The sequence below is a fragment of the Cydia strobilella genome, chromosome Z, assembly GCF_947568885.1.
Source record: "Cydia strobilella chromosome Z, ilCydStro3.1, whole genome shotgun sequence".
Taxonomy (NCBI): Eukaryota; Metazoa; Arthropoda; class Insecta; order Lepidoptera; family Tortricidae; genus Cydia; species Cydia strobilella.
Window position 1 is genome coordinate 28009563 of NC_086068.1, and position 27185 is coordinate 28036747.

Consider the following 27185-nt stretch of genomic DNA (forward strand, 5'->3'; position numbering starts at 1 on the left):
GTTGCTCAAACACGGTACTCGACTGAAAAGCTCTCTATTATATCACGATTGTATAAAATACTATTGTATTGCTGCATTAAAAAGAGACAATTTCGATTCAGTAGTAGGAGCTGTCATCACAGGAGACCAGTCAATCGCCGCAGCGTCGCGGAGCAAAGCATCAGTGTCAATTTTAGCGAAACTACGTAGGTATACTATGGCAGGTTTACACTTGCCCGGTTTGATATTGTAACTCGCGAATACCAAGTCATGGTGAGAGAAACCAGGCGCAAGAAACTGACCATGCTTTATGACATTGCTAGGGGAAGAAGTGAGCATCACATCCAGCCAAGTGTCAGAAAAAGCCGTATGATGAGTGGGATTTAGGGGCAAAAAAGAGAGATTAACAGAATTAATTAAAAATTGTAATTTACGACTTTGTGGAGTGTCCTTGCAGAGATCTGTGTTTAGGTCACTCATAATGAGATGATGTGTGTAATCCGTGCTCAGATTCTAAAACTAGTTCTAGGTCGGAAAAGTAATCGATCGTAGGGGGACAGTAGACTACACCCAATACGGCCTTGACTCCTTGACTTTTTGTACTGAGACTGGCTGAAATAGCATGACACTTTCGTACGTTTCCGTGAAAATTCGATGGTAAAGGATTCTGATATTCGGATATCTGCACCAAAGTTGTGGTCACAACAACATGTTATCATGTCATGTAACAGCGGATTTCTGAAACCAGTGTTCAGTGTTCGTGCCAATAGCAAGTTCAACAGCCAGCGGATTGATCTAAATTAGTAAGTATTTTATACAATCGTGGCGCGGCGGCACGTGATTGGTCAAATTATTTTTCCCCTCACTAGCTCGGAAAGTTGTCTTTTATCCTTTAAAACAAGCGGGGAAAAACGCATTTTATCCACTAGTGGGGAAAGTAATTTGACCTTGGATGGAGCATGTTTAAGTAGCTTGACAGATAACAAAACGTAAAACGCTCATAATAATGATTCGTTTGATATTAATTATCATTAAACAAATGGTTTGAGAATCTAATAAAAAATACCAAACTTAGCTTTATTTAATGATTTTATGTCATAAACCTTAAAGGTCCATAAGAAACGTTTGTTTTTTTTAATAATGATGTTAAATATAATTCTGAACGCACAAGTTGAGTCGATGCAATTTCAAAATGCATCATTGACATTTCATGCGTCAGAAATGTCAACATTGTCAACAATTTTTTTTATTTAAAAACCTCACGAAAAAACACAGAATTTCCAGGGTTTTTCGTTATAATATCGTAAAAAAATGAGTGATTTCAGTGATGAAGATGATCTAACGCCTGTGGATGTTGCACTTTCCTCGCTATAGTGAGGTGAAAAGTTTTGTGTTACACACGGGTGCAAATGTATTTTACTTCTCGTGTGTTGAAACACTTGCTACGCTCAGGATTCTATTTTAGAACCACTCGCTTCGCTCGTGGTTCAACTATAGAATCCTTTCGCTTGCTCGTGTTTCAATTCCACACTCGTGGGTAAAATACAACTTTGCACCCTTGTATAACAAATAACTATTTTCTACTCGTCCACTGTAATGGTTGAATTAGGATTTTGTATACCAAGCTATAATTGCGTACTTTTCATGTATGGACTCCCAACTCAACTATAATATTCATTATAGTAGACTACAGCGTATCGAAATGAATATTATAGTTGAGTTGGGACTTGGAGTATCTTTAAAGCACTTCCAGTGCATGATTTGTATTTTAGTAGTATAATTTATGGTGCACTTTTGCAATAATAACGATATGTGTATCATTTTGTATTACGAGTACTATGTTAATAAGCTGCCAGAAAATGTTGTCTAAGTGTCCTCTTCACGATTGCTGAATTGAGCAGCTGCGGAATAAATGTAATGAATTTTTATTTTTACTTAAAAACGATTTTTCACCCCACGTTTTGGATTTAACCCAAGAAAATAAAAAAAATCTGCGGAAATAATTCGTGGGTGAAAACTTGTGGTGTCCTGAGAAACATACTAAAAGTCCTCGTGGGGGTGGGGGTGTGCTGAGGTTGTAGGAAGGGGGGGGGGGGGGGGGTTGAAGGTACGCTCCATGATAGTTATATTGTACTAAGCTAAGTAACTGTTGCCCGCGACTTCGTACGCGTACATACAAATGTATGTTGGTGGTTATATATTCTACATGAGCATAGAACATTATTGCAGCAAAATATATCAGTAATTCAGTAGGGACGGTTAATCATTTTTTAATAATTATAAAAGGCATGAAATTTGTCTGTCACAAACTACGAAGTTTCAAGCCCTTAACTGAAAAAAATCTCAAGTCTCTCAACCCTCTTAGAAGATTTTCAAGTCCACTATTTAAAAAAAAATTTCGTTCCCGATGCAAACTTTATTAATACAAACTTGTTAAAAATGGTGAAATCAGTTTTCGTCTATTTTAATATACTTAAAAATGTAATACCAAAAAAAAATGTAGTTGACTACGGAACCCTTAAATACGGCGAAGTTGTATTTATAATAAACGATATAGTCCTTATGTAAATAGCTATTTATGTAATAAATATTAATAATTCACCTCAATCTATAAGATATTATAGAGTTAAAGTCACTATTTAAAATAACTCCGGGTAGTCCATTCCATTATATATTTATTCCGCAATTTTTAAAGATTTTGAACAATTTTGAACTTGTTTGTTAGTGGACATCTTCAAGGCCGGCTGATACATTTATGTTACGAAATAGGTATAGGTATTTAGATGCGATCAGTTTCAAGTCGCTCTAATGCGTTCACGTGACCGCGGAAATGTGGCCGTGACCTGCGGACTGGATGACATTCTTATTATTTTATGTTAGACGTTATCTATTTATTAATACAAGTTTTAAACTAAGCTGAATAAATAAGTACAAGCACGAATATGTGTATTGATGTTTTCGGAATCTGGAAGCACTGAACATAATAGAAAACAAAAACATTAAAAACAACAAGTCTCGCGCAGCTTAGGTGTAAAAGGGCATAAGTTTTACGTGGACCTTACACCCTTTAACACCTGCGCTGCCCGAGACTTGTACATACCCTTTTTCACTAGGGCCACAGAAATTTTACCCACACAATATCTCTTCTAGTAGGTAGTGTCAAATACTGTAGCAGTCAAAGTGGCCAAATAGTTCGGTACACCATACTAAATATATTATGCTGTACCGAACTATTTGGCCACTTTGACTGCTACAAGCTATTTGACTACTTTGGTTACTACAAAGTATTTGACGCTGAGTGTACCTATACATAGTATCCCAATGAAAAAAAACAATTTGAAAAGATTTTCTTACTGGTCTTTAGGGTTAAAATATTATTAGTAAAAGTATATTTTCTCAAAAATGGACGGCAAAGTCGACGTTGCCGGTAAAAAAGTAGGTCGCGAAGTGCGTAGTTTATGTTCAGTCAAAAAATTAAAAAGTTAAAAACATTGCAGTCTCGATTTCGGGACTGCAATGTTGCATACAAATTCCATTATTTGTCGAGTTCCAAACTTTTTAAAAGTTAAAGTGGCCATATCAAATGAAGGCATAGGTCCATTAAACAGCCAAACAGATGATCAGTACTTATTATTATAATGTTGGTACCGCGACTATTTAGGTGTCTCAAATAGGTTGACGTATTTTCAGCAGAAAAAAACACTTCCATTTTTAATTAAAAAAATAAAACGGCGGCAAAGCAAATCTTTTTACTTTTTTCTGTGAAAATATATACATAAGAACGTTGCTTCTGTAAAATATTTCTATTATATTTGCATTTATTGCGCCATTTTTGAGAAAAGCACTATACATGACTCGGCTGGAAGGCTACTTGCTGGCTTCGGATTCAATTAAACGGACTCCCAAGGTCGTCCGTTTAAAACGAATCCTCAACCAGCAAGTAGCTACTTCCAAACCTCGACAATAATGTACTATTTTCGCAGGGACCAGAGGATCCGACGGGCCGCGAAGAGCGCGGCGGCCTATCCATGAAGCAAACTGTCCTTCTGATAGCCGGCGAGATGGCGGGCAGCGGAGAGCTGGCTCTACCGAGAGCGCTCGCTAGAACTGGTAACATTATTTTATAACATTTAGGTATTATTATTTAGGTATTCATTAGCAAATTTAAAAAATAAAGAATAGCCGACAGCGTATAAAATTGTTTAAGTAAGAATGGTTGCTATCCGAATTTTAATAAGTAGCTATAGATCTTAAATACTCCTTCAAAATGAAAAATGCACAACTAAACCTATAGAAGATTCTTAAATCCCTATCTAATGATACCCCACCCCATCTGATATAGTAGGTATACTTTTAGGGTTCTGTAGTCAAGTCAATTCTACACCTTAGCCAAAATATGTGGCTTGGCCGTTTCGCTACCGTCACATGGATATAAGGTGAAAAGTTTATTCACTATTACAACCTGTATAGTACAAATAGCAGAATAAGCAACCAATTGTCACTTACCACCTAAGACACTATTGTACCTACTTATTCTTTGCAAATAAATACTTACTTACTTATTCATTATTTTTTATTATACCTACAATAGTTCCTGTAGTTACGAAACAGCCAAGCCATATAATTTGACTAAGGTGTAGAGTTTGTGAAGTTAGGGCTTGTAGAGTTAGTACACTTCTTTTTGTAAGTTGCTTATGACAATCTTCCATCCCCTAATTTAAAGGGTTGGGGGTAATGTACTATTAAAATCCTGACATATATACATATCTGGAGGCAACTTTTACACAGTCTGCTTCTTCCTGATTCCCCATACAAACTTCAATCCCACTTTTCTCCCTAACGCTCTTTTCCACCCCCTTACGGGGTAATTTTGGGGTTGAAAACTATTTTATATCCTTCCCCATAACAAAAACTATCTACATACCAAATTTCAATTAAATCGGTTCAGCGGTTATTAATTCCCCATACAAAATTCCACCCCCATTTTCACCCCCTTAGTCAAGTTTTTCATTTTTTTTGTTCTTTGTGTACGAAGACTATCTTACATACCAAATTTCAGCTTCCTAGGATTTCAAGAAGTACTAAGGGTTTTGATGGTCATCAGTGAGTGAGTGAGTGACGAAATCGGAGTGATAAAATCTAAAGTATAAGAGCTACGTAATTGAATTTTTTTATCTAAATATATATATAAATGCACGTGTCCTGACTGACTGACTTAGTGACTGACTCATCAACGCAGAGGCGAAACCACAAAAGCTAGAAAGTTGAAATTTGCACAACAGGTTACATTTATATTGTGTACAAGAAATAAGAAGGGATTTTCAGAAATTCAACCCCTAAGGGGGTTAAAAAGGGGATGAAAGTTTGTCTTGGAGTTTAAATTTTATTTTAAGCTAGGAACTTGAAACTTTGCAAAAAGGTATAATATTAAAAAACAAGAAAACTAATTTCAGTTTTTGAAAATTCATCCCTTAAAGTGGTGAAAAGGGGGTTTAAAGTTTGTATAGAGATTAAATTTTTTTTTAAGGCGGGACTTGAATCTTTGTATGGGCATATTAGTAGAATACAAGAAAAGTAATATCAGCGTTTTTAAAAATTCATCCCGTAACAGGTTTAAAAAGGGGTTGAAAATTTGTATAGGGTTCCAATTTTATTTAAGCTAGGAATTTGAAACTCCGTAAAAAAGTATTTCATTAAAAGAGAAGAAAACTAATTTCAGCGGATTTAAAAATGCATCCCCCAAGATGGTGAAAAAGGGGTTGAAAGTTTGTATGGAGATCAAATATTTTTTAGAGTGCGGGACTTGAATCTTTGTATAATGGCATATTATTGGAATACAAGAAAAGTAATTTCAGAGATTTTTAAAATTCATCCCTTAAAGGGTTAAAAAGGGGTTGAAAGTTTGTATAGGGTTCCAATTTTATTTTAAGGTAGGAATTTGAAACTTCGTAAAAAATATTTAATTAAAAGAGAAGAAAACTGATTTAAGCGTTTTTGAAAATTCATCCCTTAAGGTGGTGCAAAGGGGTTAAAAATGTGTATGAAGGTCAAACATTTTTTTGAGTGCCGGGACTTGAATATGTGAAGAGATGAATATTTAAAAACGCTTAAATTACTTTGTATTCTAATAATATGCCTTTATACAACAAACGCATATTATTGCTCGATCAAACGAGCCCGCCGAAGGCGGGCGAAGTTCGATCGAAATTATACGAAGCGTCTCGTTCGAAGATGATAGCTGATAACATGTAGTACTGTTAAGTATGCTTAAACTTCACAACGTTTAGAGATTTAAATTTGAAAAATATTCCCGCGCCCGACGCTACGACGTCTCGCGCGCCAATGCCGGACGCCATATATTTTAGAGTAAGTAACTATGCGATATCACAGTTTCGTGCAAGATGAATACAGGGATGGGTTTCACTTTTTACGGTATTCATTTGAAATGTAACTTCCTTCTTATGGGTGGGAGTGATCATCTTCGAACGAGACGCTTCGTATAATTTCGATCGAACTTCGCCCGCCTTCGGCGGGCTCGTTTGATCGAGCAATTATACTACGCGTCTCGTTCTCGATGATAGCTGATAACATGTAGATCTTTAGTCTGTGATAGAGCTTTGTTTAAAATATTTGTACTCTTTAAGTATGTATAACATTTAAATTAAATGATACAAATATTTTACAACTTTGGCACAGTATTTATTACTTATTCATAATCAACAAAAAAAAATAACAATTACAATATTTATATGACATGCATATAATTAACACAGCCTTAATTATCTTTAGTTAGAATACTGATAGCGAACTTATTATTTGTTTCTATAATAGGTCTGTTATAGAAACGTGCGAAAGTAGTTGACCCCTCTGTCCAACCTGCAGTTCTTCTAATAGTATCAATGTCTATACCTCTCCTATAGGCAGTAGACACAGAGGCATGTTTAGTACTATATGCACTAAATTTTTCAGTATCAATGCCAGCCTTGCCGAGCAAAGATTTGATCCAATGACCAATTGGGTAGGTAAAGTTTTTTGAAGATAGGCAAATTATATTTTTATCCGATAGTATTCGTCATAACGATCACGGAAATGCAGCTCTTTTATTTCGTATTAATTATTAAATATAATTTTTTAAGTGACCGAGATGACGTTTGTGAAATTTAATAGCAGATCAGGCACTAATGCCTGTGCACGTGATTTAATTGATGAGATAGAAAAAAAAAACGATGTCAACTGTCAGTGTCACTTAGCTGTCATTGCCGAAAAATGTTAATAACAAAATGTTTAATGTATGTATTTCACGGATACGTCCGGCCCTCCGCCTTCGCTCCTCTAATTTCGGCGGCATTGTGCTTATCGCTGTTATGATAATAATTTAAAATCATAACTAGGTCCATGTGGGGCAAGTTTGTAGAATCTGCTTGCATAAACTCGCTCATCCTTCTTGCAAAACTCAGTCCAAGTGTCAGCGCAGGGGTCGGGTCGTCGTAAGGGAAGAAAACGATGTCCAATAAGCAGTGCCAAGTTGTCGAAAGTAGATTCAATCTTTGTCCAAATACTCGCAGATGTCGTGGGGAATCAGAAGTCCTTGGGTCGTGCTGAGGTCGTCAAAAATCTCAATGATAACCATATGATAACTCTAAATCGCAAGGTAACAGAAAGGGTTGGGCCGTTGTCTATTATTTTTCGGCAATGACAGCTAAGTGACACTGACAGTTGACATCGTTTTTTTTTCTATCTCATCAATTAAATCACGTGCAAAGGCATTAGTGCCTGATCTGCTATTAAATTTCACAAACGTCATCTCGGTCACTTAAAAAAATATATTTAATAAATAATACGAAATAAAAATAAAAGAGCTGCATTTCCGTGATCGTTATGACGAATACTATCGGTCAAAAATATAATTTGCCTATCTTCAAAAAACTTTACCTACCCAATTGTCTGAGGACTGACTGGATTGTGAGGCTTCACCGATGATAGAAATAGTCTCTTATTTCCAGCTCTAATTTTTTCTGTTATTTTTAAATAATGAAGGATTATGGTGGCTACACAAACTTTTGGTCGTTCTCTGAAGAAAGGAATCATGAGTAGGGGTTGATTTTTTCCAAGTTTTGATGTCTTTATCCTATCAGGAATTTTTATTTGAAGCCCTGATGAACCCATATTTATCTCATCTATATTAATCAAGCCTATTGTTTGTAACCTATGGGCTGTAACCAGAACTAACAATGTTGTCGCAATCTCTGATATAATTTTTAAGTTTAGATTCTCCAACTTATCTTGGTTTTCAATATATTATAAAACTTGCTCGATATTCCATGTTTCTGAGTATTTAGGTGCAGAAGGACGTCTGAAAATGCCCTTAAAAAATCTGGATATAATGGCATCATTGGATATGTCTCTTTTTGCTATGAGTGAGATTGCTGATCTTGAAGAATTTAATGTACCATAACTTGCATTCTCATTGAATCTCATTGTCAAAAACTCTATAACATTAGCACAGGTAGGATCAAATATATCATATTTATTAGTTGTAGCAAAATGTACCCATCTTTTGAGACATCCTTCATATTGCCTAAGGGTGGATTGTGCTATTGTCTATAATAAAATCAACCGACATCTCGGGAACTCCTTTTTTCAGGTACGCCTCCCTGATAATTTCCCTACCACTAGAGAAAGTTTGTGTGATAGAGGATGTATTCTGCTCCTGCAAGGAGAAAGTAGTAGGTCAGTAGAAGGTTCAAATATTATAGGAGATTCACATAAAAGTGATGTAAACATTGGATACCACGCTTGTGTGGGCCAATTTGGTACAACTACTGCTCCTGTTGCTTTATCATTAATTATTTTTCTCAATACTGGCAATATTACAGCAAAAGGGGGAAAGGCGTAGAAATGTTCTTTTTCCCATGAAATCGTGAAAGCATCTACTACTGATGCTTCTGGATCAGGGTAACGGGAGCAAAATGTTTTGCACTTGGTATTAATTCTGGATGCGAACAGATCAATACTACAGTTACCAAATTTTTTCACAATTTGCTTAAAATATTTGCCCGCTAGCTCCCATTCGGTGTCTAAGTTTGTATCGCGCGAAGCAATATCTGCGTCGACGTTATCTTTTGACGCAATGTATGAAGCTACTATCCATATTTTTCGGCTTTCACACCACTGCCATATTTTACGGGCTAATTCACTCAAGTGGGGAAATTTTACACCTCCGGCCTTATTGATGTAAGAAATAGCTGTAGTATTATCTATACGCATTAGAATTTCACAGTTACTGAGTTTAGAGGCAAAACATTTTAATCCGAAAAAGGCGGCTAGGAGCTCAAGATAATTTATATGAAATTTTTTATCATCCTGGTTCCAGAATCCACGGGTAGTTATTGAATTGGATTCTGCGCCCCAACCTGGTCTAGATGCATCTGAGGAAATAATTATTTTGTATTTCTTTGTGCATATGGGGTTAGAACCAGTCAAAACATTTATGTGCCACCAAGTAAGATCTTCTTTTACATAATCAGTCATTTTCATATAACTATCAAAATCATCATTATTGCTCATATATATCATGCCAATAAACTTAGACTAAATATGGATAAATATATTACTTATGTAACACCAAACTAGCCCTAGTCCATTCAATAAGAGATCTTGGAATTACATTTGATTCAAAGTTACATCTTGATCAACATGTAAATACTGTAATTAGTAAAGCTTTCAAAATGTACGGTTTTGTAATGCGCTCTAGTACCGAATTTCGAAATCCGAGCACATATCTCCACCTATTCAAATCACTAATTCGCTCTCAACTGGAACACAATGTATCTGTTTGGAACCCTTATTACAGTAAATATAATGAGGCCCTCGAGACCGTTCAAAAAAAATTTCTAAATACTATGCACTTTCGCTGTCATCGCAGTAGATTATCTTATCCAGAGTTACTAAAGAAATATTGTATGCTGGATCTTAGTTCTAGGCGCTCATTACTTGAAGCATTGGTATTATACGGCATCTGTAACAATCAGTTTGACTGTATTGCTCTTAACAATAAACTTAGTTATAGAGTACCCAGCCGCAGTAGACAGCGAGAGGCGCGCCCGCACCAGCTGTTTGTAACCGGCCGCTGCCGCACGCACGCTGGTGAGCGCGCTCCTCTGCGCAGACTTGTCAGTACTTACAATAAAAAATTTAATCACATAGATATTTTTGGTTGTAGTTTAAGTGTTTATAAAAAACGTATTATTGATGTTTTAACACTCCCTACAAACTAAGTACTTCTTTTAACTTCTTTTAGTTTCTTACACTGTATTCAAAGTACCTACCCAACATATTTATGCATAATCAACCATTCTATGTTGTTGTCGACACCGGTAGTCCTTAAGACTTGACGGTGATTAGTTTGACTCTGAATGAACATTATTCATGTTAATTAGTGGTAAGCGGTGTGGGCCACACATATTGTAGACATTGTAGTAATTAGTATAATATGTATTACTTGTAGTGGCTGTTTGTTTACCTAAATAAATTGAAAAAAAAAAAAAATATTTACAGTTAACGCTAGTCATTTAGCTCTCTCTAGTCTCTTACAATATATTTTACTATATTGAACTGCATGCGATGCTGCAACTAAAACTCCTAGTAGTTGCGCGAAAAGGCGGATTTTGTACTGATTTCCTACTTTAAAATGGTTTATGAAATTTATAATTTGTTTTTTCTTATCATTTGGTAAATCAACAGAGTATTTTTCTGAGTCTAAAAAGAAACCAAGGTATTTGCATCTTTTACTTGGATTTGTATGGCTTTTCTTATAATTTATAATAAATCCTAGTTTTTCTAGAAGTGTGATAATATTTTTTACATTATTTTTACAGGATTCATATGTATCACTAATGCACAGTAAATCATCTAAGTAAACTAAGGATAACCAGCCATTTAAGCGTATATTATTCATAACGGGTTTCATGATCTTGGTAAAAATATAAGGACTAGTTGATAACCCGAATGGGAGACATGTGAACTGATATAAAATACCGTCAAATCTAAACCTTAAGAATTTCCTGCTATTTTTACACATCGGGACCAAAAAAGAGGCATCTTTCAAGTCTAATGTTGCCATATACATATTTGGAGAAATTAAGTCTCTGGCTGCTCTAAGATCCTCCATTTTAAAATGAAAAGTTTCTATGAACTCATTAAATTTTTGCAAATTAATAATAAATCTATAAGATCCGTCTGGTTTTTCAACTAGGAAGTAGGATGAAACAAATTGTCCCTCGCAATCTGAACATACTTCAATAGCCCCTTTAGACAGAAGTGTGGAAATTTCTAGTTCTATCTTTTTAAATTCACCCGGAGGCCAGCTGAGAGTTGGCTCTCTGACTTGAAAAGGTTTATTTATTTATTTACTGATACAATTTATAATGAAGTCATCAGTTGTAATAGTTTTCCATATTTCCACAAAATGTTGGAGGCGACCTGCACTATAATTTACCTTTACTTCTTCGATGCTGGATGGCTTTGTTTTTGTGATGTGGAGCGTCCTGGATTCTGTGAAGACTTCGTCTGGAACCGCTTCGGTTTGTATCTCACATTGGTGAATTGCCTCCGTGGATAATAGCCCACCTGTCTGGGTCTCGCAGGTGGGCCTCTCCAGTTTACCTGGTAGGGCTGATAGGAGTGATAGGGTTGTAGGTATGGCTTCTTGGCTGGTGGTTTTTCTGGCGCCTTAAGTGAAGCTGAAGCCTTCTTAATATTTTTGGCATCCTTTACTTGCTCATTCAGTTTGATACCATAAAGCCATTCATCAGAATCTGTCGCTTCTAGGGTAGATTTAATATCCTTATCAAGATTTGGTGTAATGAAAGACTTTCTTGCAACTGAGTGTTGATGAAATACGTCTGTCATAATTTTTCCAGTGTCCCAAAGATATTTCATAAGTTGCATGTGGTCAACTCCCTCTTCAGGATTTTCCATTAACATTGATATAGCTGTCCCGAGTGAAATCAGGCCCGTACCCACACAGTTTTGGGTGTCGGCAAAGTGCTGATCTCTCTTTTTAGCAATTTCTGTTAAGTGGCTCACTATCTCCATGTTTATTCTGGGTGCTTCAGTGCGAAGAGGCCCTTCTCTAGAATATTTTTTTGAGAAGACCCTTTCGAGTCTCCTCTGTAAGACCCTTTGTGATCCAGTGAGTCCACTGTTTTTGGATAGTCTCGTCAATATTTGTGATTGCATTAGAGGAAGGTAATTCCTCCCCTATCATTTCTAGGAATTCCTGATTCCAGTCTTGTGGAGCCTCAATTGATTCTTGAATATTATCCTCGGGTGCAATAATATCCACGTCCGATGAAGGGGACAGTTGAAAGTTACTATTATTTGTAGATAACTCAGTCTTTATTAGATATCTCAGGTATATTTTCTTTATTAGCCTCCAAAACATCTGTAAACGAAAATATATGTATAATACATATATATTACGTATTACGATATTACACTTGTAATGACGCAATTCTTTTAAAATTAAGTACTTTTTGTACAAAACCAACAGGTTCTTGTTGAACTTCGTCCGATTATAGCAATAATTGCCATCTTTTAATATAAAGAAATTATGCTTGCATTTGAAATGGGAAAATGACAAGCTCATGTTCGTATAGAACTGAGCACGCTCGTGTGGAGCTGCCCAAAATATGATGTTCGCATAGAACGTTCATATTTAGTAACTTTTTGATAGAAAACACTACTATTTTCCTTACCTGAAGTATTCTTTTCCTTTTTTTGACTTTGTATAAACTCCGTCATACATTTTGTTAGGTTATCAATTTGTTCTTGCATTAACTTGAGTTTTTTACAAGTTTTTCGATCTTCCCGGTCTCGTTCTTTAGATCGCGAACGTGACCTCTTTTTTGGCATTGTTGAAACCCAATATTAGCACGATTTTAACGACATAAACAATTAATTTAGTTTATTGAAAATTCTCAAACGTCAGAAGCTGTTTGCACAACAAAACAATATGGCGTCCGGCATTGGCGCGCGAGACGTAGCGTCGGGCGCGGGAATATTTTTCAAATTTAAATCTCTAAACGTTGTGAAGTTTAAGCATACTTAACAGTACTACATGTTATCAGCTATCATCGAGAACGAGACGCGTAGTATAATTAGAATACAAGAAAAGTACCTAATATAAGCGTTTTTAAATATTTATCTCTTAAAAGGGTTAACAATGGGTTGAAAGTTTGAACCTATTACAAATGCTTTGAAACTTCTTAGAAAAGCATTGTATAAGATAACAAAAGAAGTTATTTCAACGTTCTAAGAAATTCAACCCCTAAGGGGGTTAAAAAGGGGATGTAAGTTTATATGTGGTACAAGTTTTCTTTTAAGGTAGGAGCTTAAAATTTGGTAAAATGGCATTATATTAAAATAGACGAAAACTGATTTCACCGTTTTTGAAGTTTGTATTAATAAAGTTTGTATTAAATAAGTAGTGGACTTGATAATCTTCTAAGAGAGTTGAGGCTTGAAACTTCGTAGTTTGTGAAAGACAAATTTCATGCGTTGTATAATTATTAACCAATGATTAACCGTCCCTACTGATATCTTTTGCTGCATAATGTTCTATGCTCATGTAAAAGACTTATATAAGTATAACATCCAACATACAAATCTACGCGTACGAAGTCGCGGGCAACAGCTAGTATAACATAGGTACCTAACCTTGTTTTTATGTAGGTATTAAACAGACAAATTGAGAACTACGTTTGGTTTGGAAGTCAGTAAAAATTTATGAAAGATGATATGTGTTTTTAACCCACTTCAAAAAAGGAGGAGGTTATCAATTTGACCGTATTTTTTTTGTATGTATGTTACTTCAGACCTCCGTCATTTCTGAGCCGATTTGGAAAATTATTTTATTGTTTGAATGTATATATATAGTCCCTAGTTGGTCCCGTTTTTGCAAAAACCCAGTTTTGATGAAGGGATCCATTAGGAATCCAGGGAACTCCTCAAGTAATTTTACGTGTTAGTGTATAAGATCTTCTTCTTTTTAAACTTGTATGGTGCTGTATGTACCTATAGATTTTTACAATAAACGTTTTCTATTCTATTCTATTCTAAATCTTATAGGCATACATATATCGGTTTTAGTATTTTTCATTTCATTTCATTTCATTTATTTGCACACATGGACAACATATTAAGTATTTACACCAATTTTTGTGAACATGTACCCTGGAAGGGTGTAGCAACATAAGTACTTAATACTAAAAACTTAAAACTAAAATAATTAACTTACAATAAAATTAATTGTTTTAACATTAGTATTTATATGTATATTATATGCTTTGTATTACTAGGGCCACTTATCATTCAAGAACTCTGTTATATCGTAATACACTTTGTTCACTAGCATGTGTTTTAATTTATTTACAAACGAAACTTATTTCTCTTCTGATTTTATATCATTTGGTAAGTGGTTATAAATTTGGATGGATGTATAGTGCGGGCCTTTTTTGAACATTTCCATTTTTGGTTCGGGTAGGACTAAGTTTTGGTTACGACGAGGGTTTGTATCGTATCTAAACAAATGCATGTTTTTACGCACAAATTTTGCTGATTCCAGTATATATATAGAAGGGACGGTTAATATTTTAAGTTCTGTAAAATATTGTTTGCAGCTATTTGGTTTCTTGATATTCGCGATTGTACGAACGCATTTTTTTTGCATGATAAGAGCATCAGATGCATCTACACTGTGTCCCCAAAGCAAAATGCCGTAACTTAATATGGAATAGGCGTACCCATAGTATGCTGTAAGTGCACATTGTTGATCCGTGTTTGTTTTAAGAATGCCTAACGCGAACACAAATGACGCTAATTTGCTCTTGATCCGTGCAATGTGTTGTTTCCAATCTAGATGGGTATCTATAGTTATGCCTAGTAGCGTGAATTCGGAGACTTCCTCAATATTAAGGTTTCGTGTTATAACATTTATGTTGATAGGACGTTTTTGATGCGGTCTAAATTGGATTGCTTTGGTTTTTTTAGGATTTATATCTAGGTTGTGGTCATGTAACCAGCTGACTATATTATTATATGTTACGGTGATTAAATCGTAAGCAACATCACTTGTGGGGCATTTAAACAGGAGCGAAACATCGTCAGCGAACATAATGCACGTGTGTTCCGTTACTCTAGGCAGATCATTGATGTAAATTAGGAAGAGTACGCATCCGAACACACTTCCTTGAGGAATTGAGTTGTTAACGCATCGAAGGGAAGATTTATATGTTTGCAGCTGATGTGAGTGACTATTGTAATGCTCTATTTGTACATATTGCTTCCTGTTCTCTAAGTAAGATTTTAACCAAGCAAGAGCTGGGCCACGGATTCCAATGTCGTTTAATTTTTTAATTAAGATTGAATGTAACACTTTATCATATGCTTTCGTCATATCTAATAACAACCCAACTCCGTAGGTTTTATCTCTAATGTGTTCGAGAATGGTTTGTATGTAGTTATATACAGCTAGCGTAGTAGAGTTGTTCTTCCTGAAGCCAAACTGATTTTTACTTAGGAGTTGATATTTTTCAAGAAAGTTGTATATGCGGTTAGTTACACATTTCTCGAAAATTTTCGAAATTGTGGGGAGTAGGGCTATAGGTCTGTACTGGCTAACATCGTCTTTTTTGCCCGATTTTTTATAAAGAGGTCTAATTTTAGCGACTTTGAGTTTTTCTGGGAAACAACATTGTTCTAATGATTGATTGATTAATTTTGTTATAGGAATGGTAAGTTCATCCACGCACGTTTTGATTAATACGGCGGGGATTTCATCGGGGCCACTACTGAATTTGTTTTGCATTTTATTAATAATTTTACGTATTTCTTGTTCTGTGACTGGGTATAGGTACATGGAGTTATTTGCTGAGGTTAGGCCCGTACGGCTAACCATGTTACGGTTTTGAGGTTGCTCACTTATCGATGCAAAATAATTGTTAAACTGGTTGGCTATCTGTTGCGGACAACTTATTTCGGTATTTGAGACTTTCAGTTTAATATTTGTCGTTTGGGTTTTTGCAGTATGCTTTCCAGTTACTTGTTTGATGACATTCCACATAGTCCTAGTCCTGTTTTTAGAATATGTCATACTTGTTATATAATTTATTCGTTTAGCTTTTTTAATGCAGTTTTTTAAGAGTTTTGTATATAGTTTATAATATCTTGTTAAAACTATATTATTTGATTGGTTTACGAGTGATTTTATTAGCCTTTTATGTTTACATGATATCTTTAGGCCCTTAGTGAGCCAGCTGTTATTCTTTTGAATTTTTTGTTTTATTAATGTGTCGGGTATATGTGTATCTAAAAGAGTTTGTAGAATCTCATCGAATCTGTTATGATTATCATTTATCGTATAACAGCTTTGAATTTGCGAATCCCAATTTATTTGGCTTAGCGCGTATTTGAATGACATCATACGGTTGTAGCTAAAGTTACGCTTCCGGAGATATTTATTACTATTATATTTATCGGTTGAAATATTATTTTCTTCAAAGAAGTATTGCAAACTTTTGTGATCGGAAATGCCCTCGTCTTCGACTATTACTGTGTATTGTTTGCTGTTTGTAAATATGAAATCTATGCATGTTGAGGAGGTGTTAGTTACCCTTGTCGGTTCATTTATTATTTGGTGGAGGTCGTATTCTAGCATCATGTTTATTAGTTTCTGGTAGTTATTTGACATGCTAAATTTATTTAAGTTAAAATCGCCTGTTATTATTATATGTTTGTGGCTTTTACATTTTAGCTTACATAAGATTTGGTTTAGTACTTCAAAAAATATTTCAATGTCGCGGTCTGCTCTATATATTGTAACAATAATAATATTAGGGTTTATTTCTATTGCGCAACATTCTATGACTAATTCTATTGATAAATCTGCAAATTCTGTTCTGTCGTGGTAACGATATGTCTCGTAACAATATAGCTGCTCCTCCGCCCCTATGGTTGGCGCGATTATAACTTGCTGCGGTAACATATCCGTTTATTTGAACGGCGTCTTTCTGTTCTCGTGAAATCCAGGTTTCCGTTAAGCACAATATCTGGAACGGTTGATCGTGTAATAGAGCTTCGATTATATGCGTTTTGTTTTTAAGACTGAACATTTTGTACTAGCAGTTTAAAATCAGGTTCGAAATAAATGCTTTCCTGGGGCATTTATTTCAGGCTCATGGTTTGTTTGGTTATTGACGATATTTGGTGACGAACTTCTGGGGATGGAGTAGCTTAATGCAGATGGACTTTTCGGGGCGACTGGGGCCGCGTCTGAGGTATGGCTTGTGTGTGCAATGGTGGGAGTGGGCAACGTGCTGCTAGGGGTGGGATACATTGCGGCAGGCTGTTGCACCTGGGCTTCAAGGGTCTGATTTGCAGGAGTGAGGGTCGGCGATAGGCTGCTGGACGTAGCGTTAACCGCAGCAGGCTGCTGTTCCTGGGTGCTTGCGACTGGTTTATGTTCCTTTCCATTTATATATAACTTGTTGTTTCGGATGATTGCGTGATCTCCCTTCTGGCGTGCATCTATTAATATTTTTTTCAGTCTGTTCCGTTTTTCTAAGTCTTCTTTGCTGAGAAAATCTGATATTGCGTAACCGTAGTATTTAAAATAATGAGCATTTTATAATATATAACGCTTCATCCTGCTGCTAAGGAGCTCGATGATTAGAGGGCGGCGGTTTCCTTTCCGTCCAACTCGTCGGATGGATTCAATAAATCCGTTAATGTCTATGTTTAATATATCGCTAAACATGTGGCCTATACGGGGGTATATACTTGCTTCGGTCTCCTCGTAATACTCGTCCATTCCGTATAGGACGAATAGTTTATTCGCCTCGCAGTTTTTTGGGTTTTCCATCTGGTTAAGGCTGGCATTAAGGTTTTTTAGTTGACATTTTGTTTTCTCATTTTCGTTTACTAGTTCTTGGTTTTTATTGTTTGTTAAATGTAATTGTGTTGCCAGGTTTTTTTGCTGTAATTGTAATAATTCTAATTCTGTTTTAAAAGAATTATTTTCTTTTTGTAGACTTTTGATGTTTTCGTCCAATGTGATTATTTTTTGTTCGAGTTGTTTGTGTCCTTCCGATATAGATGCAGTATTGCGTTCAACTTTCAATTTCAAATCAACAATTTTGGTATTAAATTCGTTGAGCAACACATGCCTAATATTTTCTGTGATGGTCCTTGTAAGGCTTTCTTTCATTTCTCCTATTTCCATTTTTAAAAGTTGCCTAAATTTATCAAATGTGATTGATTCGTTGTTAGTCTCTACAGTCTGCAGCGGGGCATCTTCACTTGTTATTAAGTTGGTATTGAGTGTCGAGCTGGGTGACTGGATTGCCTGCCCTGGAGTGGCGCATGTATCACCCAGGCTGAGGTGGCTGCTCTCGTCGCAGGACATGTTAGAGATGTCAAAATTTTCAGTAGAGGGTTTTAAGCCCGCTGGAGATGCGGGTGTATTATCGTCGCGAAGTCGCCTCGTAGTATTGCTGCAAGATGGGCATTTCCAGAATTTGTTTAACTCTATACTGTGCTCCCTAAAGAATGCCGAGGTAATATTGAGACATTTATAGTGATAATATGTTGGACAGTTAGTGCAATTCAATAGTTCTCCTCTCTCGATTTTGAGACCACAGGCGGAACAAATCATCTTATTTAAAGTTACTTTCTGGTTTGTTTACTTAACGGGTATGCGACGCACGGCGGCGGTTGAAGTTATAAACACAGACAGCAGACACAGAAAGCGGGCGTTTCCAATAGCGCGCACCGTGTCGCGCCGTTTTCTCGCTGCTCTGCGGCCGAGGCGATGACTCACGCGGACGACACAGGACCCGATGCGTTTCCAGCAGCGACACACTGCGTCGCGCTGTGTCGGTTGAATTTACTCGCTACAGACACAGAAAGCGGGCGTTTCCAATAGCGCGCACCGTGTCGCGCCGTTTTCTCGCTGCTCTGCGGCCGAGGCGATGACTCACGCAGACGACACAGGACCCGATGCGTTTCCAGCAGCGACACACTGCGTCGCGCTGTGTCGGTTGAATTTACTCGCTACCCTTCAATTTTAAACTTTGGTTGGATAGAACTCAACAGTTTAAAGTAATTTAATAACAGTTTTTTCACTTTTCGGTCACAATCCACGCGATGAACACTATTTTAACCCTTATTACAAGTAACGATAACTTTTTACACGATTTAATAATTTATTTGTCGGCGACGGTCAATAGTACGTTATCGCGGCGCGTTTAAAAATAATGAAGACTTTCATTATTTTTAAACGCACTTTTTCATCAACAAACCAAGCACTTTCATCCAAAACAGTACCATTGGATGAAGTGGAACTACTAATGATGTCCAGTACGGAACTCTTTAACAACGCATATTTCAATTTTGGCGATAAGTCCTTTTCGTTATATTTGTTAAGCACAAGTAAGTTCTGAAGGAACATTTGTGTTAAGGTCTAGTTCTGATGATGGGTTCCATGAGGTCTAACTTCTCAAATCTTGATAGCTTAGATCCAGACCTTGAAAGTTAAAACTTACCCGAAGTGAAAAATATTTAGTGACAAATTAATTAAACTTTAAAAAAGAAGTAAAACCGACTTCAAACGGGAAAAAATAAAATATAATCTCGTTTTATATCCGCTAGCAAACTGATACGTTTGAAGTCGGTGCCAAGCTAAATAGTTACAATACTGGTTCTTTTGTCCTTATCTAACTATACCAGGGTTTCGGTTTGACGGCAACTTGAAGCTTTTAAGATTTGGCTTGGCACCGACTTCAAACGTACCAGTTTGCTAGCGCATATAAAACGAGATAATATTTTATTTTTTCCCGTTTGAAGTCGGTGTTACTTTTTTTTTTAATTAATTGGTAAAATTATCATCTCGCTTCCCTTATTCAGGATGGTTCGGTGTCCCGGTGATCATCCTGATGTGCGTGATCGCTGCGTTCAGCGGCAAGAGGCTCGGCGACTGTTGGACCATGATCGAGGCTCGTGACCCCAAGATGAGGAGCAGGCAGCGAAACCCATATGCTATTATCGCCGAACAGTCATTAGGAAAAACTTGGAGGTAGGGGAATTATAATTACACCTAAATCATAACGACTATTTACTTAGTAGTTCTTTAATTGTTTATTTATTACTGTCATTTTATTATACAAGTAGATAGTAAACATAAATCGATTTCTTCAGAACAATTATGTCCGTTGTCTAACGGTCCTATCATAAACAATGAAAGCCCGCTTAACAGTCGCTTCCGTCGTGCGTTTTATACACATAGCTATAATAGAATTGCAGCAGCTTGTGTAGTTGTTAATATGCACCACTTACTCGATCGGCTAGGCTAGAAAATTCTGCAACTAAACGGCACTGCGCTATTGGCTGACCAATGTTATGTTTATGGGTGAATATCGTTTTGTGAATATCAACGTATTCCGTCCGGCACCGTGGATCATTTCATGATGTCATCATAATTCATCATCATCATTCATTCCATGAAATGATAGGTTGGTCACATCATGAAAAATTCAAACCTAACCTAAGCATATCATGAAGTGATCAATTAAGGACCTAAGGCGTTCTAATGTTTGATAGCTTAATTCCAATAGTTGACGGCGGCTCGAGTGTCACCATATTATACTACTTTTTGGTGTCACCCCTGTAAAAGCAAAAAGTTCGTTTTCATAAATTAAATTGTATGGAAATCGTACCTAATTTAAATGTTAGGCTGATGCTGAAACAAAGTGCAAAATGAACCGAGCGGCTGAATTTTCCCTCTTTTTGGGGGCTATATCAACAATGGTTTCTCGGAGTCGGAGTAGTCGGTGGTGACCCTGCCCACGAAGTAGGAGGTCCCGGGTTAGAATCCTGGTAAGGGCATCTATCTGTGTGTTTATCACTAATATTTGTTCCTGAGTTATGGATGTTTTCTATGTATGAGTATTTATATAGTCGTATAACTATATAGTTATACTGGGGTAAGTGAATGCAAAAAGTATACATTTCTTTTTCAGGTGATGCCGCTTGGCACGATTATTCATTATTCCTTAGGTCAAAAAGAGCTGATTTGGCCCGGTAGCCACGAGATCGTACCATGCAAACCCCCCAAAAAAGGGGTGATTTATAGTTGGTCAAGGAAATCTTGTCAGTAGCAATGTAAAGCAAACTAAAGTAGGGCAACACTCAAAGAGCAGTATTCATGGAGTATTGCGCTAAGAAAAGCGGCAATGTACATCGAACCAAAAAATGGTTTTTTTTCCACTGAGCGCGCTCTTCGTACGTCAAGTCAAACTGCCGCTCGCGGTTTATACTTTATTGAAACATTTTTAAATTGTTATTGATATGCAGTAAAAACGATGTTCATAATCATAATACATATATTTATTGTGACTATAGGTATACAAAAAAGGTGTTACATTTCAGGTACCTACAACCACTGAGCAGTCACTGGTAGCGTATCGCTATTCCTCTCACGATTACATGACTTATTAAATATATATCAAATATGTGGACTATTTACATTTTGATATGATTTTGTTTAAGTAAACTTAGAAGACATAGACAGAGAACAAACAGAATTGACGCCAATTCAGAAACTGAAGGAGCTTGAAGATAATGAACATGCCACTTGTTAATGTAAATTATTGTACTTAAAGAATGTCACATACCTGTGTAAATAATTGAATTAAATAAAGCACGCGCCGTTATATGGTTGTATATTATACATATTAAAAATAAAAACAAACAATTTATATTTTGGTGTTTATTTATTTTTAAGTTAAAAAAGGTTTAGGTCACTTTAACTTAAACTATATTTCAGGTCATTCATTGAAAGAATAGGTATAATGAAGTTACCAATATTACAAGAATAATCTAATCCATTACTCTTAATATTTTTGTTAAATTTCAAATACCTAATAAGTTTATTTTTCGCCTTAGTTGCGTTGTACACGTACATAAACCACCGTAGATAAGTATTGTCTCAATTGTCTGAAAAAAATACTACGAACGCCTTATATTGGGCGAGTTTTAAATGTTTTAATCCTGCAACAAACATATGTAAGGATTAGGTAGATGTGGCAAATGAACGGCGATATAATCAAGGTTCTAAATACTGTTTAAAAAGTTTACCTTTGTAAAGTCGAATCAGTCGCTGAATATATTAGAAATGTGGCCTATGGACGGTTTCCAGGACTCCATTTGTGGCCTTATTCGATAGATTTAGGCATACTTTTTAATTTTACTTATGCCTTATAAGTTTTATAACCCTAAAGCAAAAAAAACAGCACATAAACAAAAGTTCTTCCAGTAATTATCATAACCTCAAATTTTTGAAATGTTTACCATCAATGAGCATGATTATAAATTGTTAGGCACCTTAAGTTCATGCACATTTGTACAATCTTATTTAATATATTGGTATTTAATGGTAACAACAGAAATTCTCTTAAAATTGAAATGAATCAGAATGTAAACAAACAAGATGGCGATCCACATTCTACAGATAAGACGCAGATGACACGCGATTTTGGAATTATTCAAACACAGTGTTGCTAACCCGCGATTTTTCAAATTTGCCGCCTTTTTCTACCAGCTGACAAGATTTGCTTGACCCACTATATGAAATAATCGTTTTACCTTTTCATACAAAATTTTCGGACAAAAAAATAAAATAACATTATTTTTTTGTGACAGTTTTGGCCTTTACGAACACAGTCGCGATTTTCACTTTACAAAATATTGGACAATTCAGCCATTTATTGTACCTATATTCTGGAAAACTAAGTATCACATTAAAATAGGCATTCATTATTTCAATCAAAAACGAATTCCTCGTCCCTAAATTATACGAAAATGATAAACTTGCCCGTTGCTAAGAGCAGACAAAATTTAGCACAGATTTTTTTGGGGGGTTTGCACGGTTCGATCTCGTGGCTACCGGGCCAAATCAGCTTTGTTTGACCTAAGGAATAATCGTGCCAAGCGGCATCGCCTGAGAAAAAAGTGCATATCAACTTCTCCATACATTTCTGCACTTACTTACCCCAGTATATATCATACATTATATATCGTTGTCTAATACCCACAACAAAATGTTGGACAAATACTTAAATATAATAGAAAAAGGCGATTCGGAAGAGACCTAGCCTAGGTCAAAAAGAACCTTACGAACATGCATATTATGGAAATACACATACAATAAATAATTGTTAAATAAAATGTTAAGAGTTCGTATAAAAAAGGCTTTAATAATAATAATAATTCCCACAACTCAAGCCTTATTGAGCTTACTGTGAGACTAGGTAAAATTGCCCTATAATATTTATTATTTATGTATATGTTTATAGTGCCACAGAGGCCACACTATTGAAGTTCTAAGAAAAAAAAATCGGTCAAGTGCGAGTTCGTTTTACTCGACCCGACCGCACCGAAGTAACCGGTTTCCGACTCGGGAACAGATTCGGTTTGGTCACGGATCGGTTACAATCAAGATGGGACTACGAGTATTTTTAGTAGCTTATGTTTATTGACGTATTAAATAAATAAATATGATGGGACAATCTTACACTGATCGACTTATTAGCCCCACACCAAGCTCAATAGCTTGTGTTGTGGGTACTAAACGACGTTATTGTTATAATATGTGGCGTTCTCAATCAAAAGGTACCACTTTGTCGCTTACCATATTTACCATATACCTTTAGAGGAACGCACAAAAAAAGGTTTAGTTAGGAGAACATATGTGTTCTCAAACAAAAAAATACATAAATATAATATTGGTAATTCGTGATGACCTTGACCCCCGCAATACAGGCCATGCCTAGTGCGGGGTTCACTGCAATGTGCCATGTGCCTCTGTGAAATTGTGTTTATTGTTAAATAATAGTTATTTGTTATACAAGGGTGCAAAGTTGTATTTTACCCGCGAGTGTGGAATTGAAACACGAGCAAGCGAAAGGATTCTATAGTTGAACCACGAGCGAAGCGAGCAATACATTTGCACCCGTGTGTAACACAAAACTTTTCTCCTCACTATAGCGAGGAAAGTGCAACATCCACAGGCGTTAGATCATCTTCATCACTGAAATCACTCATTTTTTTACGATATTATAACAAAAAACTCTGGAAATTCTGTATTTTTACGTGAGAAGTTTTTAAGTAAATAATTTGTTTACAATGTTGACATTTCTGACGTATGAAATGTCAATGATGCGTTTTGAAATTGCATCGACTCAACTTGTGCGTTCAGAATTATATTTAACATCATTATTAAAAAACAAACGTTTCTTATGGAACTTTAAGGTTTATGACATAAAATCATTAAATAAAGCTAAATTTGGTATTTTTTATTAGATTCTCAAACCATTTGTTTAATGATAATTAATATCAAACGAATCATTATTATGAGCGTTTTACGTTTTGTTATCTGTCAAGCTACTTAAACACGCTCCATCCAAGGTCAAATTACTTTCCCCACTAGTGGATAAAATGCGTTTTTTCCCGCTTGTTTTAAAGGATAAAAGACAACTTTCCGAGCTAGTGAGGGGAAAAGATATTTTAATTTAATTTTTTTTATTTTTATTTAACAATAAACACAATTTCACAGAGGCACATAGGTTGCTCTGACAGGTTATTTGTATAAAGATACAAGGAAATTTCGTCATTATGGTAAGCGACAAAGTGGTACCTTTTGGTTGAGATTCTATAAGTGAATCTGCCCCCAGCACGTTTTTGCTTGTATTTTTTTTATGGTTACACCTTGTTCTAACACAGATAAAATTAACTAAATGCATTCATTTTGTAGCTTATTAAAGAGGCTAGCTTTGGTGAAAAACTTGGAGGTGTCGCTGACGTGAAAGTAGTTAAAAAAAATTAGAAAAACATTTTTTTTTGTACAGCATAATATCCTATAATTGATGTCATATAATTGTCTTTGCTATATGCACAATGTACGTGAAGCACGTTAAAATCGGCTGGCTAGAAAAAAAATATTGAAGGAAAATCATATTTCGTTTTATTTTTACAAAAAACTATAAAGTTCGGGGGGCTAAAATTTTGCATACTTGTTACTAATAAAAAAAGCCCCATCATAAAAAAAAACACATGTCAAAACTCGCTGGGGGCAGATTCACTTGGCTTATTCTAGTGTGGGCTTTGTCTACGAGTATATAAACAGTCGTAGAATACAAGGGAACCAATATATTATATAACTCTTTCCGCACCGGCTCTACCTACAATGGAAAATAACTAAATGTCTCTAATATTTTATTAATGATATATATATTAATTGGCACTCTTTAACGAAAATAGGTATGTACCTACTATATATGTATTTTTTATGGATGCCAGGAATGGGGAAGGCGGCTATAAGCTAATTGTAGATGGCGCCACTAGAGTTTGAGACAACTCGACCAACTCGTTGTATGAAATTTATAACTGAAAAGAGATATTTGTATTTAATAAACCAATGTTTAATAAAACTTCATAATTAAACTCTCTATATAAGTATTAAACTTTGTATCTAAGGCCAAGAAACTGTCGGATAAAGTTTCAAAGCCATTTAAATAAAAAAGTTTTGTTTTGACAGGAGCATGTAGGTTATTTTCATGTACGTAATAATGTATGTATGTATGTATAAACTCTTTATTGTACAAAGACATAGAACACAAATATGGCACAGAAATAGGCAGTACAAAGGCGAACTTATCCCTTTAAGGGATTTCTTCCAGTTAACCTTTGAGTAGATGAGAATTGATAAAGAACGGTAGACAAATATAGCACTGCGTACAATAGACTAGAGGAAAGTCAATAAATTTATAAAAGAGGGCGAAAATAAATAAAATAAGATAAAAATTTGAAGTAACAGTATAACAAATATATATAATACCTACGTTTTATATAATAAATATACATCCATAGTCACAAACAGTTAATTCTGGTCCGATAGCCACAGGTTCCTTAACTGCCCCTTAAGCGATGCAACGGACCGCGATTTCCTTAAGGAAGGAGACAACTCATTCCAAAGCTGAACCGCTCGTACCGCAAAAGATTTACCATACGCACTAGATTTGTGATGAGGTGTTGCCAGTGCAAGATTTGCACTCGATCGAAGGCGATGGCCACTACCATCTGCCATAAATTTGAATTTTTGTGAGAGATAGACAGGAGAAGAAGGAATAAAAAGAACATTAAAAAGAAGAGAAAGAATATGCAGATCCCTGCGACGGCGGATGGGAAGCCATTTAAGTTGATTACGAAATAGGGAAACATGATCGTATTTCCTTAGACCGAATACAAATCTTATGCACATATTCTGTAGACGTTCAAGCTTGTCAAGCAGTTCCTGTCTCAGATCGAGAAACGCAATATCGGCGTAATCGAGAAGCAGAAGTAGAAGAGACTGAGCCAACATAATTTTCGTCGGAAGCGGGAGGAAATTCTGCAGGCGCCTCAGGGAATGGAGAGAAGCAAAAATCTTTCGGCTGATTTCAGACACATGAGGATCCCATGAGAGCGTCTGGTCCATAGTAATACCAAGGTTCTTGACAGTACAAGAGAAAGGAATAGGAGTTCCGTCGAACATAATATCTGGCAAGACCTGGTAAGACATCTTGGAGATGGAGTAAGGACTACCAATGATTATCGCCTGCGACTTTGTGGTGTTCATTTTCAGCCCGAAGGATGATGCCCACACACGGATTGATTCCAAGTCGGAGTTAATTTGGCTAACAAGAGAACTGATGTCATCAAGGTTGGACGCTGAATAGAGCTGTAAATCGTCTGCATAAAGGTGGTATGACGAATGCAAATTTTTGGTTATGCTATCAATAAAAATAGAAAAGAGTAGAGGAGATAGTACACCTCCTTGAGGGACACCGGCCGAAAGTTGAGTCCATTCGGAGACCTTGTCATCACCGAACTCGCTGCCGTCTCCCAAAGAGGTAACTACGGAACCAGGACAGAGATGTAGAAGAAACATTAAGTCTATTAAGAAATGCGAGAAGTATATCAAAGTCCACAGTGTTAAAAGCGCTACTGAAGTCCAAAAGAACCAAGATAGTGACCTTTTTACTCTCAATATTGTAACGAATGTCGTCGGTGACCTTAACCAAAGCAGTGACTGTGCTATGCCCGGGGCGAAAACC

General features: G+C 36.0%; 1 protein-coding gene across 2 annotated transcripts in view; it reads left to right on the forward strand.

Annotated features, from left to right (window-relative positions):
- LOC134754334 (uncharacterized) overlaps positions 1-27185 on the forward strand; it is an 84959-nt gene that overhangs the window by 29871 nt on the left and 27903 nt on the right. For both annotated transcript variants that reach the window (XM_063690603.1, XM_063690604.1), the window contains exons 3-4: positions 3963-4089; positions 19942-20110. In XM_063690603.1, the coding sequence (XP_063546673.1) occupies positions 3963-4089; positions 19942-20110 (296 nt within the window). The remainder of the gene's footprint in view (positions 1-3962; positions 4090-19941; positions 20111-27185) is intronic.